The sequence below is a fragment of the Puma concolor genome, chromosome A3 (genome assembly GCF_028749965.1).
Source record: "Puma concolor isolate L17-30 chromosome A3, mPumCon1.1.hap2, whole genome shotgun sequence".
NCBI classification, from domain to species: domain Eukaryota; kingdom Metazoa; phylum Chordata; class Mammalia; order Carnivora; family Felidae; genus Puma; species Puma concolor.
The window spans coordinates 123,840,583-123,854,321 of record NC_141669.1 but is presented as its reverse complement, the minus strand read 5'-3'; the positions used below and the strand labels follow the sequence as shown (position 1 = coordinate 123,854,321).

Genomic DNA, 13,739 nt, shown 5'->3' with positions numbered 1-13,739 from the left:
ATTCCTTGAACTGCGTGCAAGGGTCCAAGCGGAATATGTTGGGAGGACACTTCTTACATTGGAGACGTTTTGCATCCATCGAGACAGCCTGAGCTTGCATGAGGTTGCATTTCACATTTTGCACTTAGAGTTTGCACAGGTAGCTATGTTCCTGGGATTTTGTTTCATGTTTCCTTTGTGACCTGCTGCATGTGATGTTTCTTCTGTAAATTTATATAGACTGTCTACTTTGTAGAAATATACATATGTGTTGCCATCTCTCACTTTAAAAAAAAAATGTTTTTTGAGAGAGAGAGTGAGAGCGTCGAGCATGCATGCATGTGCAGGGGAGGAGCACAGAGAAAGGGAGAGGTAGAATCCCAAGCAGGCTCCATGCTGTCTGTGCACAACCTGATGCAAGGCTCAGTCTCACAAACCCTGAGATTGTGATGCGAAACCAAGAGTTGGACACTCGACCGGCTGAGCCACGAGGTGCCCCCATGTTGCCATCTCTTAATTTTTAAACTGCCTTGTTCAGTAGATTTTCTAAATTCCCAGTTACGGAAGATGATACTCAGGTTGAAAGATAGGATGTGGCTTCCTCAGGATCAATCAGAAGCTCCTAGAGTGACTTGATTTCTGGCCATTAGGTTTGTGGGTATGACTGATTATCAGAAGGATTTTCTTTTTCTCTCTTTGTCTCTACTTCCCACTCCCTTTGTGGGTCTCCAGGATCCTTCATGATGGTGAACAGCTCTGGGAGGGCCTCTGGCCAGAAGGCCCACCTTCTCCTGCCGACCCTGAAGGAGAATGACACCCACTGTATCGATTTCCATTACTACTTCTCCAGCCGTGATAGGTCCAGCCCAGGAGCCTTGAATGTCTATGTGAAGGTGAACGGCGGCCCCCAGGGGAACCCTGTCTGGAACGTGTCTGGGGTCGTCACCGAGGGCTGGGTGAAGGCAGAGCTTGCCATCAGCACCTTCTGGCCACATTTCTACCAGGTATGGCATTTCATGGTTTGAGTTTTTAAAAAGTAATCGTATATATCTCTTGCCCAACTAGAGTTGTTCGGCCAAGAAAGGACTTACTTTACTCATTTGTGCAACTTGTATTTACTGAGCCTCTTCTAGCAAGACCCTGCAGGTGCAGAGGCGATCCAGCATGGCCCCTGCCTCCCTGGAAATCATTCTCAGGAAGAGGAGACTAATACATAAATAAGCAGTTACTGTAGTGTGGGACACAGTGGGATCTCCAGGATGCTGAGGGAACAGAGACAGGGAAGCCTTTTATAAAGTAACTGCTTAAAGAGATCTGATGAGGGACATTCTGTTATTATCCCTATTTTATGGATGAAAAAATTGAGGTTCTGAGAGATGAGATAACTAGTCAAAAGATCACCCCTGAGGAATAGAGCATTTGGGGGAAAAGCAATTAGGAAGGCTTTCAGGCGGAGGTGGCAGCTAGGCTAAGTCTTGAAGGATGAATCAATAATTATTGAAAAAGGAAGGGAAAGGCATTTGAGTTGTCAGGGATGGTGCATGCCAGGGGCTGGAGGAGTGAGTGAGAGAGTTTTGCAGAGTTTGGAAACTCTCCCTTGTTTCAGGGTAGGTCACAAAGGAAATACACAAGGAGCTAAGCTTGCAGAAGAGAGATGGTCGTGGATGGCTTTGAATGCCAGGCCAAGGAGATTAAGTGTAATCTCTAGAGCAGTGCCACTCAAACTGTTGCAAGAGACCTTTTTTTTCTTCTCAACTCACTGTGGCCCAGTGCTTTCATGACTAGTAAAAATGTCACAGCAGTGCCACAGTGCTGCGATAGTTTCTAAACACCTCTCCCACTTGCCCTATTTACCCCACTGCGGGCCGAGAATGCATGGGGCGTAGGCTGGCGTCAGTCTGCAGAGCGTGCCTGGGGGAGCACCGCTCTGGGTCCGCTTGGCCTGGGACTCTTGAAAGCTTTTCTTTTTTTAAAACAACTGTATGCATTTAGGTACAATTTACATATCCTAGAATTTACCCACTGAAGTGTGCAATCCAGTGATTTTTAGTAAATCTAAGTTGTGCAGTCATCACCATAAACCAGTTTTAGAACATTTTCATCACCCCTGTAAATCCCTTCTGTCTATTTGCAGTTATCCCCATGCCTACTCTTGAAAGGTTTTAAGTAAGAAAGTGACATAGTCAAATCAGCATTTTGGAGAAATTTCTGTAGAGTCTGAAGCAGAAAATGGACCCGAGGCTGGCAAGGTTAGTGGCTGGGAGCTCCTCAGGCATCCTTCAGTTCAACATCTATGGTATGTAGTCCCTTCAGATAGACTGTGCAGGCAGCCGCAAACAATATGGAAATGAGTGGAAGGATGTAGCTGTGTTCCAGTAAAACTTTATGTCTAAAAACAAGTGGTGGGCCAGATTGGACCTCCAGGCCATGGTTTGCTGAACCTTGATGTAGGTGATAAAGCTGAGGTTTAGAGATGGATACTGAAGTCCAAGGGCACACAGCAGACCATTGGAAAAGTCGAGGCCTGAATCTTGATGCCCGGGCCCAAGACTACCCCCTGTATAACTGAGTATAAAGTAAGCGTGTCTGTAAGTCCACGGATACCCCCAGTGAGGCCTTAGGACTCCAACTGGAAAACCTCTACGTAGGGCCTGATGTTAAATGGATTATAGGGGAGGGCCACAGATGCAAGTGTAATGAGCAGGAAAAGTGACCCAGGTGAGGACAGTGCCACTGTTGGCGATGCTCTTCAATGGGGTACAGAGAGGGAAAAGGACATTTCTTGGATACCCTCTTTGTCCCAGCCCTGTGGTAAGCATATTGCCTCTAATTTATCTGTGTAGTAACTCCCTGTGTTGGGAAGGAGCAAGACTTGTGTTCTAGAGTAGGGCATATTATTGGTAAACTGAGGTTCCTATAATCCTGCGTAGGTCCTCTGGCTTCAAGCTCAGTTTCTTGCTTTTGGGGGGAAAAGCCCATTATGAGAATCTTCCACTCCCTAGCTGTGTAATGTTGGATGTATCCTGTCATCATTCCGAATCACTTGCTTTCATTTGTAAACTGGAGAGGGAAATCGGTACAATGGAGGGTTCTTCTGTGCATTGAATGAGATTGCATCTATATAAAATGACATGTCAGGCTTGCAGTAGCCCTCAGTAATTATTGGAGGGAAGGGGGAGGAACAGAGGGGAGAACAGAAAAAGAGGAAGGGGGAACAATTTCTTCTTTGAAGAAATGGCCACTGTGGTTGAGTTCTGCTCTGTAAGCTCTGTACCATCCCTGTGATAGGCAGCTTCATCTGGGAGAATTTTCTCATTTCCAACTTGTCGGCTACTACAGCATCATTATGTTACATTATATCCTCTGCTGTGAGCTTTGTGGTAAGAAGGCCAGTAATGCACCAAAAGCAACGGTTTAAAACAGACACGTCTCCCCCACCACCTCAGACATGCATGTGCGTGCATGTGTGCGCGCACACACAAACACACACACACAACCACTAATAGTCCCATGGCCACACACACACAGGGGCACACACAGGTGCACATACACCTGCATACTCCCAGATTCAGCACCCACACATACATCCAGGGGAGAGAAGGGGAGGTCTATCAAGAGATTCAAAGATACTTGCAAAGCAGATTTTAAAATTCATCGGACCCTAAGCTCCCGTCCTGCATGTATGATTCTGTGGACTAAATACAATTTTAGTTTTTAGCAGTGCTGGGACTCAGATCCTGATGGCTTGTGTATTCATTTATTAAAGTCATATTTCATAGTTGCAAAATTGACTTTTAGCTCTGTAATAAACACAGAAATTTCATCTTTCCTATTAGTGGGCTCTGTGGCACCAGGGTTTCAGCAGGGCCCGTGGTGAACTCCCCCCCTGCCTTCTAGCCCCACACCTGCCTCCTCTCAGGAGCTGGGGCTTATTAAAACTGCCTAAGCTACACTTTAAATCTCTGCCCCTTTGCAGGAGGTATTAACTCTATTTTATGTTTTTAATGATTCTAAACTGTTCTATCCCAAGATTTAAAAAAAAATGAGAACTTTTTATCAATTACCTGCTCACTGTGTTTTCTATCACCAGCCTAGGTGAAGTGGTCTTATTCATTGCTTATAATTGCTATGTAGACTTGTGAAATCTAGGACCTGCCTGGCTTGGATTCAACTGGACTTGAAGTCCAGTCTCTTTCTCAGGGATCTGTCACTCTCTAGGATTAGCAACTTCACGCACAGTTCAAGGGGGTGCGTCTCACAGAGGGGGCTGCTTTCGCCCACCATTCGCACTCTACCCCATCTCCTCTCTCCCACCTCCCCTTCTCTGCTGGGCAGCAGATCCTACTCCTCATCTTAGCCAGGCCTCTTGGGGCTGGTGTGGGCGAGAGGCCCTCTTGATTTCGCCCTAAAGAATCCCTCTCCATGAAGATATATGTGGTCTTCTTCCTGTGAGGGGAGCTGGTAGCCAACATTTTTCTCTCTCATCTTTGGATAAAATGTTTGCAGCCCCTTGAAACTCTTGCTATGCAGATTCTGTGCTCAAGGACCACCAAAAGGGAGGATAAAATGCCAGCTCCCTTAAACCATGTCCTGACATCTCCTTCCCCTCTCCTAACATGCACACAACCTGCTTTTTGGAGAGGTTGAGGATGATTCATCTCTGAGCCTCTCCTGGGAGATGATTTGCTGGCTTTTCCACAGCTCATGCATGAGAGAGATGTTTATGCCTTTCCATATAAGCCCCAGGAGGTCTTTAAGGTTTTTAGGGGCTGGGGCATGTGTAGTTGACCTTAGGTCCACATAGTGGCCTTAAGATTGAAGAATGTCCTGCAGAGAAGGTGGGTTTCCCGGCCTGAGCCTTGGGCTGCATCTCTGCCCCTCGGGGTCCCTGCTCCCTTACACTGACATGGAGTATTGCTAGGTGTTGGTAAGCCTCCTTCTGCCTGTCTCCCACCCCACTCTCCCTGCCTGCTATAAACAGACAGCACTAAAGTAGCCTCTACAATTCTTTACTCACCTTAGTGCCAGCCTCATCGAGAGTGTTCAGGGGACCTGCCTCAGCAGTTGAGTCCAGGTAGGCCTTGGAGGGTTCAGCATGGACCTTCTTATCTTTCCTTTCCCTTCCAGCACTATTTCTGCTATATCCAGTCTCGTATCTGTGTTGTTGACTCTTTAAAAATTTTTTTTTCAACTTTTTTTTTTATTTATTTTTGGGACAGAGAGAGACAGAGCATGAATGGGGGAGGGGCAGAGAGAGAGGGAGACACAGAATCGGAAACAGGCTCCAGGCTCTGAGCCATCAGCCCAGAGCCTGATGCGGGGCTCGAACTCACGGACTGCGAGATCGTGACCTGGCTGAAGTCGGACGCTCAACCGACTGCGCCACCCAAGCGCCCCGTGTGTTGTTGACTCTTTAATCCCCAGACACCAAAGGTGTCTATCTCATGACATCTTGCATGATTTTTATTAAAAAAAAAATTGTGATTCTGGAATGGCATGCTAAAGACGCATGCTCTGGGCTCCTTCATGTTTGTGAGCATTTTCCTCTGAGTGATCTGGCAGTGACAGAGAGAGGACTTTCCCCAGTTCTTGCTTGGGAAGCGCTTTATTCTCAGCTGTATCCAGAGTCTGCCCTTTGGTATAAATACACTATGGACCTAGTTCTAATGTCTTGTGAGTCTGGAGCCTTTATCAATGAGTTGCTGGGCTGCCATGGTCCTTTTCTCTATGCTTCTGTGCTTTCTCCTGACCACCCTTCCCTAACTCCCTTGGTTCCTGAAGCCACATGTGCCTCTATTTCCATGTAACTCCACATGGTCCCAAGGTCCAGCTTCCACCATTTTTTGCCAGTCATGACTTACACCAAAGAGTCTGTTGAGAGAATGAACTTCAGTGGAAACTTGGGGTCGCGGCTACAGGGGACAGTCACATCAGGGAGTCTATTAGCTTCCTCCTCTCCCCAAACCTGCCACCATTCCCTCACATTCCCTCTTTTCTTTCCATCCCTGTCTCAAGAGTAAGAACAACAATAGTAACATTTACCAATATCTTACCATGTATGTTGCAAACAATTTATAATTATTAACTCATTTAATGGAAAACGAGAACATTCTTTCCCTTGTTTATTATGGAATATTTTTCTTCTATTTTTGAGAAACCCAAATCTCACCTTTACAAAAAAACCCAAATCTCATGCTTTACAAAAAAAAATTCTCAAGAATTCTGATGAATGAAAGATTCTCTCTTTCATTATAGAATTCTTATTTCTGCAGAAGAAGGGAGAGATAACACTGAACTAATATATGTTTCACTATCACACACCCATTCTCCCATGACTTGTATTCATTGTATTCATTCATGGAACATGTGTTAATAATTAGGATAGCCCAAGGTCACATGCTTAGTAAGTGGTGTAGCCAAAACTGCAACCCAGGCCTTCTGATCGAGAGCTCAAGCATTACACTGTCTTCCTTCTTAAGATAAAGATGGGACACTATCTATTGAATTTGGCAACTATGAGGTTATTGGTATTTGCCATGAGAGCAGTCCTGGGGAAAGTGTTGGGGGAAAAAGTCCAGATTATAGTGGGAGGGGGGAGTTTTGCAGTGGGAAGTAAGGAAGTGTTGAGAGTGAGTGTTGATGAAACTACTGAGAATCCCAAATGTGATAGTAACACAGCTGGACTGTGCTAGAGCAGATCCTGCTGCCAGAGGGTAGCTTTTAAAGAATATGGAAGCCCGAGCATTTATACCTATGGCTGAAGCTGATGGGAGATAAAGACCATTGGAATTAGGGAGGTCAAGGGCATTAATCACAGTGTCCACATAGTCACATCTTCTAGGTGAAGTTAGTGGGTGACAAGGACAGCTGTTAACTGAGTTGTAAAATTTCCACTGAAATACACAGTTTGGGTGAGAGTCAGAATGGAGAATTCAAAGAACTTGTTGCCCTTGAATTCCCGGATACCAACAGTTGTGTATGGGGCTTATCTTCAAGAGGTATTATTAAGAAATTGAGATTGAGGAGAGAGACCAACCAAGAAACAGACTCTTAAGTGCAGAGAGCAAACTAATGGTGACCAGAGGGCAGGTGGGTGGGGGGAGGGGAGAAATAGGGGCTGAGGATTAGGGAGTGCACTTGTGATGAACACCAGGTATTGTGTGGAAGTGCTGAATTGCTATATTGGACACCTGAAACTGTATGTTAACTGTATTGGAATTAAAATTTTTAAAAACTCAGATGGAATATATTCCTGGGGGATGTTGAATCAAATCAGGGTAAACCCTCCTTGGTTTATGGTAGCTTCTAAGGTAAGCTCCTGTCACAGTTCATAAGAAAGTTTGGGATATTAGGAAGTAATTCTTCTCTGTGTTTCACTTGAAACAACAATGAAAAAGGTGCAGATTGGGGTTTCAAGCCATGTTTGGGTGGTTTTTCTGCATTCAAGCGTTATTTATGAAATCCGTTAAAAATGTTCCGTGTGGCTGATTCTTCTTTGGCTGGCCATTAGAATGTGGCCTTTTTACCTTGTTTTGGAAATCCGAGGCAATTGGCAGGGTAGCGTGCTAGAGTAATGTAGTGCCTCTTTGAGAGGCTCTCATGGGAAGCTGAAAGAGAAGGTTTGGGGGCTGGGCGGCTTCCTATAATGCCTACAACCACTTCTGCAAAATTGACTCTCCCCCATGTGTGTTGCAGGTGATATTTGAATCCGTCTCTTTGAAGGGTCATCCTGGCTACATCGCTGTGGACGAGGTCCGGGTCCTTGCTCATCCATGCAGTAAGTCTGTTCCCTCCTCCTCACAGCCTTGCTCCATGCCGGACTGGGGAGCTTGGAGGCTGTAGTCCCCCCACCGCCATTCATTCAGCTCACAACCATTTCTCACCCTCCTTTTTAATCCTTCAGAAATGCTTACATACTCAATGCAATCAGTCCTGAATAAATTCGTCATTTTGCTGGCCTGTTCAACAGGCAGTACCTACAGGAAATTTGCAGAGAGTGGCAAAACATCTTCGTTTGAATCTCTCCCCATCATTAAGGGAGTCTAAAGTCCTGATTGTTTATTAGTGGGATTCAGACCACTGAAGTGGAAGAATTAGAAGGCTTTGGATGGAATCTTGTGCAATTGTCTTAAAAAAAAAAAACACCAAAACACTGGGCAAATTAGCCACTGCTCACTCACAGGGAAAAGTACCCCAAAGCTATTAATTCTTTAAAAGTAATTTTAGATACACTCATCAGCTCTGTGTAGACGTAGGGAGAGATTTCTCATGTGGTTAGTACTTCTAGTACAGTATCAGGAGTCCTCAAAGGCATACTGCTCCTTCTGTGCCCATCCACTTTCCCCTTGAAGCTCCTTTTGTTGTATTTAGGCTGAGATTTCTGGATGTGTTTGTGCAAAGAACTGTGGTTCCCAGTTTTGCAAAATCCCAGAGGCAGTTGGTGGCATCATATCTGGTGACATTTGGCTGGGGGGGGGGGGACTGTAATCAGAGGGATACACACGGGGATTAGGGCACCTCCGAGGAGGGCTAGCGGGGGTAGCAGCCGTTCTGCATGTTGGAGATTCCCATTAATTTATTGGCGGCTGTCTGGTTCCAGGTATCTCCTGGAGGGCCCTCTCTACTCCCTCCTTGCACCATTGGTTGTGGTGCAGTTTGCTCTTTTCTCCACAAGTGTCTTTGTCCCTGGTTGTTACAGGGCCTTTCAATCCTTTCATTTTGGGGCTGTTTTCAGTTCAGCCCCATGCATGTTGCTTTAATTGAAATGACACTTTCCACTTCTGCAATGAATTGTTAGCACTTTGAACATCACTTCCTTCCCCGGCACTAGACTGCCATTATTGGACTCATTGCTTAGAGCACCTTCTTTGGAAGAATTTGGGACAAGTTCCAAAGGGTTTTGGCAAGACAGTCTTTGGGATAATTGTATTTTGTGTCTGTGCAAGAGAGCCCCTCTTCCCCTAAATCAGCCAGCCTCTCAGTGCTGAGATCCTACTGGGTTATTCATTGCTCTGGTCTAAACTTCCTATCCTTTGGGTTACTTCCTGGGTCTTTGGGATTTCAGTCATGCCTGCTGATCCAGACCTCACATGAAGAAGTCCCCCCAGCCACGCAGTGTTTATATAGTAGATACACAGTTAATCCCCTCACCTGGATTAAGCCTTCCCCTCCCTGGCCTTCTGGGAATCAGCTGCCCATTAAAGAATGATCTTTGATGTCAGACTGGACAGCTGTGTCAGGAGATGCCTGCCCTCCCTGCAGTCTACTTAACGCCACACACCCAGCTCTGCACAGCTTTCCCAGTTTTGAGGTAGTCTCTCTGCGAGACCACATTAGTTTCCCCAAGCCCTGTGCACATCCCATCATCGTCGGGGACCCTCACCTCTGCTGCAGCCTGCCACACCCCTGCTTCTTACTCAGTGCTTGATGTTTGCACTCTGTCTTTCTTTGGCTCTTCCCAGGAGAATCCAGTCTGGCTTTCTCATAAGGGATCCCAGATCTCTCCACTCGAGCTGGAGTTTTCCCCTCTGCTGTCACCCCACCTGATACCTGTCCCTTGTTCCAGTCTTAGCTCTGCCCATTGATTCCAAGCGCTGTCCATGGTCTGCTATGAAAGCCAAATGCTCCCTTCTCTCTGAGAAATCTCTATGGGAGAGGGTTCTCTGGAGGGTGTTTGATGCTCCCCACCCTAAAGTCTCATGCCCCCCCCTTTGGAGTTCTCCCCCTCCTTGGGGATGCTCCTGAATTTAGGATTCTCCTGACAGCCTCGTATTCCTCCTGCTGAGGAATGTGGATTGCGTGGTTATGGAATTGCTGAGAGCCAGTTACCCAGCAAATGGGCCATGGGATATAACTCAGAAAGACGTGACTCTGGCTGTGTTCCTTTGTAATGTGAGTGCAACACGGAATTCAGCCTTGATGCTTAGGCACCTTAAGCTTAAACTTCCCAGAAGTCAAAATGTGAGGACACTGCAATAGTGTCTGGAATTGGAAAAATTCCACTTAATTATATGTACAAATACTGGCAGTGCATATAGTCCTCAGGGGTCTATCCATAGCTCCTGAGTTGTGTGGAGGTGAATGGTACCTCGCAAAAGCCCCTGGTTGAGTTCTCTGCTCAGTCTACGTCTACTCCAGCTTTTTTTTTTTCTTTTTCAACCTTTTTATTTTTTTTTATTTTTTTTTATTTATTTTTGGGACAGAGAGAGACAGAGCATGAACAGGGGAGGGGCAGAGAGAGAGGGAGACACAGAATCGGAAACAGGCTCCAGGCTCCGAGCCATCAGCCCAGAGCCTGACGCGGGGCTCGAACTCACGGACCGCGAGATCGTGACCTGGCTGAAGTCGGACGCTTAACCGACTGCGCCACCCAGGCGCCCCTACTCCAGCTTTTTATTCATACTTCCTTTCAGTAAGCAAATTATTTGTGCATTAGCTATGTGTCAGGAATTTGTGCTGGACACGGGATACTTAAATGATCAAGTTGGTTAGATCCTTGTCTCCGTGGTGTTAACTTAGCAGACTTGCATAGGGAGGAAAGCTACTAAATAAGTAATCTTAAATAGTAATGAATATAATTTCAGATAGTGATAGTGCTGGGAATATAATAAATGTGAGTGGCTGGCATGAGGGGGGAGTCCTTAGAGTCTAAGGGGCAGGCGAGGTGTCTATGCACATGTGGTCTGAGCTGAGACGGGAGTCCCCTGTGTAGTGATCTAGGGAGGGGGGCATGCCAGGCATTGGAAACAGTAAGTGCACATGTCCTGCACTGGGAATCCGCAGGTGCTGCCAGAACACCGAGAGTGTAAGGAGCGTAGATGTGGATGAAGGTGGGAGGGAGGCTGAGGCCTGACCACTCGAGCCCCTGAGAGTCCTGATGAGGTTAGGTTTTAATCTAAGAGCAAAAAGGAGCCAGTGGAGGGATTTATCCTAGGGATTGATTTGATCTAAGTGTTACAAGATCACTTTGGCTACTCTGTGGAGAACAAGTTGAAGGGGAGTAGAGAAGTGAGGAGACCTATCAGGGGGAAAGTTCTGGAATCACGGAAGATGTGGTAATGGCCCGGACCAGACTGGTGGAGAGATGTCCATTCATCATGCAGCATATGCTTCCTGAGTGTATACTCCAGGACAGGCACTGCGCTGGGTGGATGGGAGTAACTCTCTGCCCTCATTCATTCTCTGCCCTTCCACTGGGACTGAAAACACTGGAAATGAAATCGGCAATTAGGTGATCTACAACAGAGTGTAAATTAGTTTGCTAAGGCTCCCATGCAAAACCCCACAGTCTAGGGTGGCTTAAAAAGCAGAAATTTATTTGCCCGCAGTTCTGAGATGGAGATGGCGGGGTTGGTTACTCCTGAGGCCTCTCTCCTTTGCTAACTGTGTTCTCACATGGGCTTTCCTTTGTGCACACATGCTCGTGATACATCTCAGTGTGTCCAGATTTTCTCTGCTTATCAGGACACCGGATAGATTAGATTAAGGTCTGCCCTAGAAGCCCCATCTCCAAATACGGTCACAGTCTGAGGTGTTGAGCAGTAGGGCTTCAACATAAGAATTTGAGGGAGGAGGGGCGCCTGGGTGGCTCAGTCAGTTGAGCATCTGGCTTCTGATTTCAGCTCAGGTCATCATCTCATGCTTTATGAGTTCGAGCCCCATTATCTGTGCTGTTAGTGCAGACCTTACTTGGGATTCTCTCTCTCCCTGTTTCTCTGCCCCTCTCCAGCTCATGTGCGTGTTCTCTCATTCGTTCTCTCTCTCAAAATAAATAAATAAATAAAGAATTTGGGAGGCGGAGGAGACACAATTTAGCCCATAACAGATGGTCACCAGTGCTGTGAAGAAACAGGGAGAGAGGTGGACGGATCAGAGATAACATTTAGGAGGTAGAGTCAGCTGGTCCCATTTGATAGATTAGTTCGGGAGGCAGAGGCATCAGAAATGGTGCACTCCTGGATTTCCAGCTTACACAACTGGCTGGTGCAGGCTAGGCTGGTGTAGGTCTATCAAAGGTGGAGCCTGAGTGATGCCTTCCAGCGTTCCCACCATGCATGCGTCCTTGGGGGCTGCTCATGGGATCATGAGTCATGCAGACTGCTAGAGGCTTCTGAACTGTCCTTTGGGTTGACAGTGCTTCTTTCCCTCTGAAGCTTTCATATTAATGCATTTATGACTTTGCTTACGGTTGTTAAAATTTTAACTATATGGAGAAATATACATTCTCCCCAGGCCTTGTCATTCTCCACTTCTGTCCTCCAAAACATTTTTTCTATTAACATCAGGTCAGTGCTTATCAATAGGCGATTCCACGAAATATTCCAAAAGTTCCAAGGGGTTAGTGCCTGATTTGCAATTGTAGTCTCTATCGATCTGAGCTGAAGTTATGACTTTGAATGATTGCCTCGCAGCTTCCAAAACAGTGACCGACACAGAGGCGTAATACTCAAAGGAAATTATTTTCTCTTACAAACTGAAACCTCTTGTCTATATTTTATAGCCCATTTAACATTTTTGTGTTATTATAAAAGTGTTTTAGCCATAGTCCCCCTCTGCTGTCATTTCTCAGCGTTAGCCCTTAGCAGGGTGGCCGCTGCAGTGGCAACCACATATAATAAATGTCAGCACAATTTTCCACCGGGTTTCTAAGTTTCTAGCTCCCAAGTTGACTTTTGGAATTTTTTAGACTTTTTTTTCCTTCTCATCACAACCTTCTGGGGCCATGTCACTGAGCCCGTGGAGTGTCTGTACCACATTTCTAATGTGTGTACTGCTCTTTCTCCTCAATTGCGTGGCTTCCTACTGAGGACCGTCAGGCTTAAAGAGCGAGAGAAAGGGCACAATAATATGTCTTTGGATGTTGCACTGACATCTGCAGGAGTTTAAATGTCACCAGCATCAAGGCATTTTGCCCCAAATGCATAGCTAGTTTTCTGTTAACCCCATTCAGCAGGATCCCACTTTGGGGTTGCTGGGTCTCAGTGGGGAGTGAGGGTGGAGTGTTTAAAACCACAAGCTGGAGGCCGACCTGGGCCCCAAGGACAAATGTGTTTGGTAAGTTGAAGCTGGCAGGATAAATTCTTTCTCAGAGCTGTAGATGGTGGGGGGGATAACAGTTGAGAGAGCATAGGCCTCAGAAGTGGACTGTGGTCAGGGGAGAGGGGGTGGAGAAGAGGGGTCAGAGAGGCCAGGAGCTCAGAGAAGTGGCCTGAACAGGTCCCCAACATGAGGAGGATCCTCAGAGAGAGACTTTTGTTGTGAGGTGGGGATGAGGCCTGGGCTCAAAGAGCAGACACCAGAGTAAGGGCATGTAGAGAGAGCGCTAAGCAGGGAGGAAGGTGTTCTCAATAAGCTCCTGTGTCAGGAACCTTGATCGGCGACTAGAAGTCATGTGATCTGCAGCATGCTGCCTGCATTCATGGGGCCAGACAAAGGCAGAACCAGCCAGTGGGAATGATTCTGGATGACTTAGCTGGAGCCTTATAACAGAGACCACACCCAGAGGACCAGGCCTGCAGATGTGTTTTGTTAGGTCTGCAGGGTGTTTGAATGGAATTCATATATATATGTATATTCATATATATATAGATATTCATATATACATAGATATTCATATATATAGATATTCATATATATATAGATATTCATATATATATAGATATTCATATATATATACATATATATATATAAATTCCTAATAGATTATATATATATTAGAGCATATATATATATATATATATATATATATATATATATATATG

General features: G+C 45.9%; 1 protein-coding gene across 16 annotated transcripts in view; it reads left to right on the top strand.

Annotated features, from left to right (window-relative positions):
• The window catches only part of PTPRT (protein tyrosine phosphatase receptor type T), a 1,080,869-nt gene that overhangs the window by 357,240 nt on the left and 709,890 nt on the right, over positions 1 to 13,739 (top strand). For all 16 annotated transcript variants that reach the window (XM_086702238.1, XM_086702233.1, XM_086702237.1 and 13 more), the window contains exons 3-4: positions 712 to 983; positions 7,675 to 7,756. In XM_086702238.1, the coding sequence (XP_086558364.1) occupies positions 712 to 983; positions 7,675 to 7,756 (354 nt within the window). The remainder of the gene's footprint in view (positions 1 to 711; positions 984 to 7,674; positions 7,757 to 13,739) is intronic.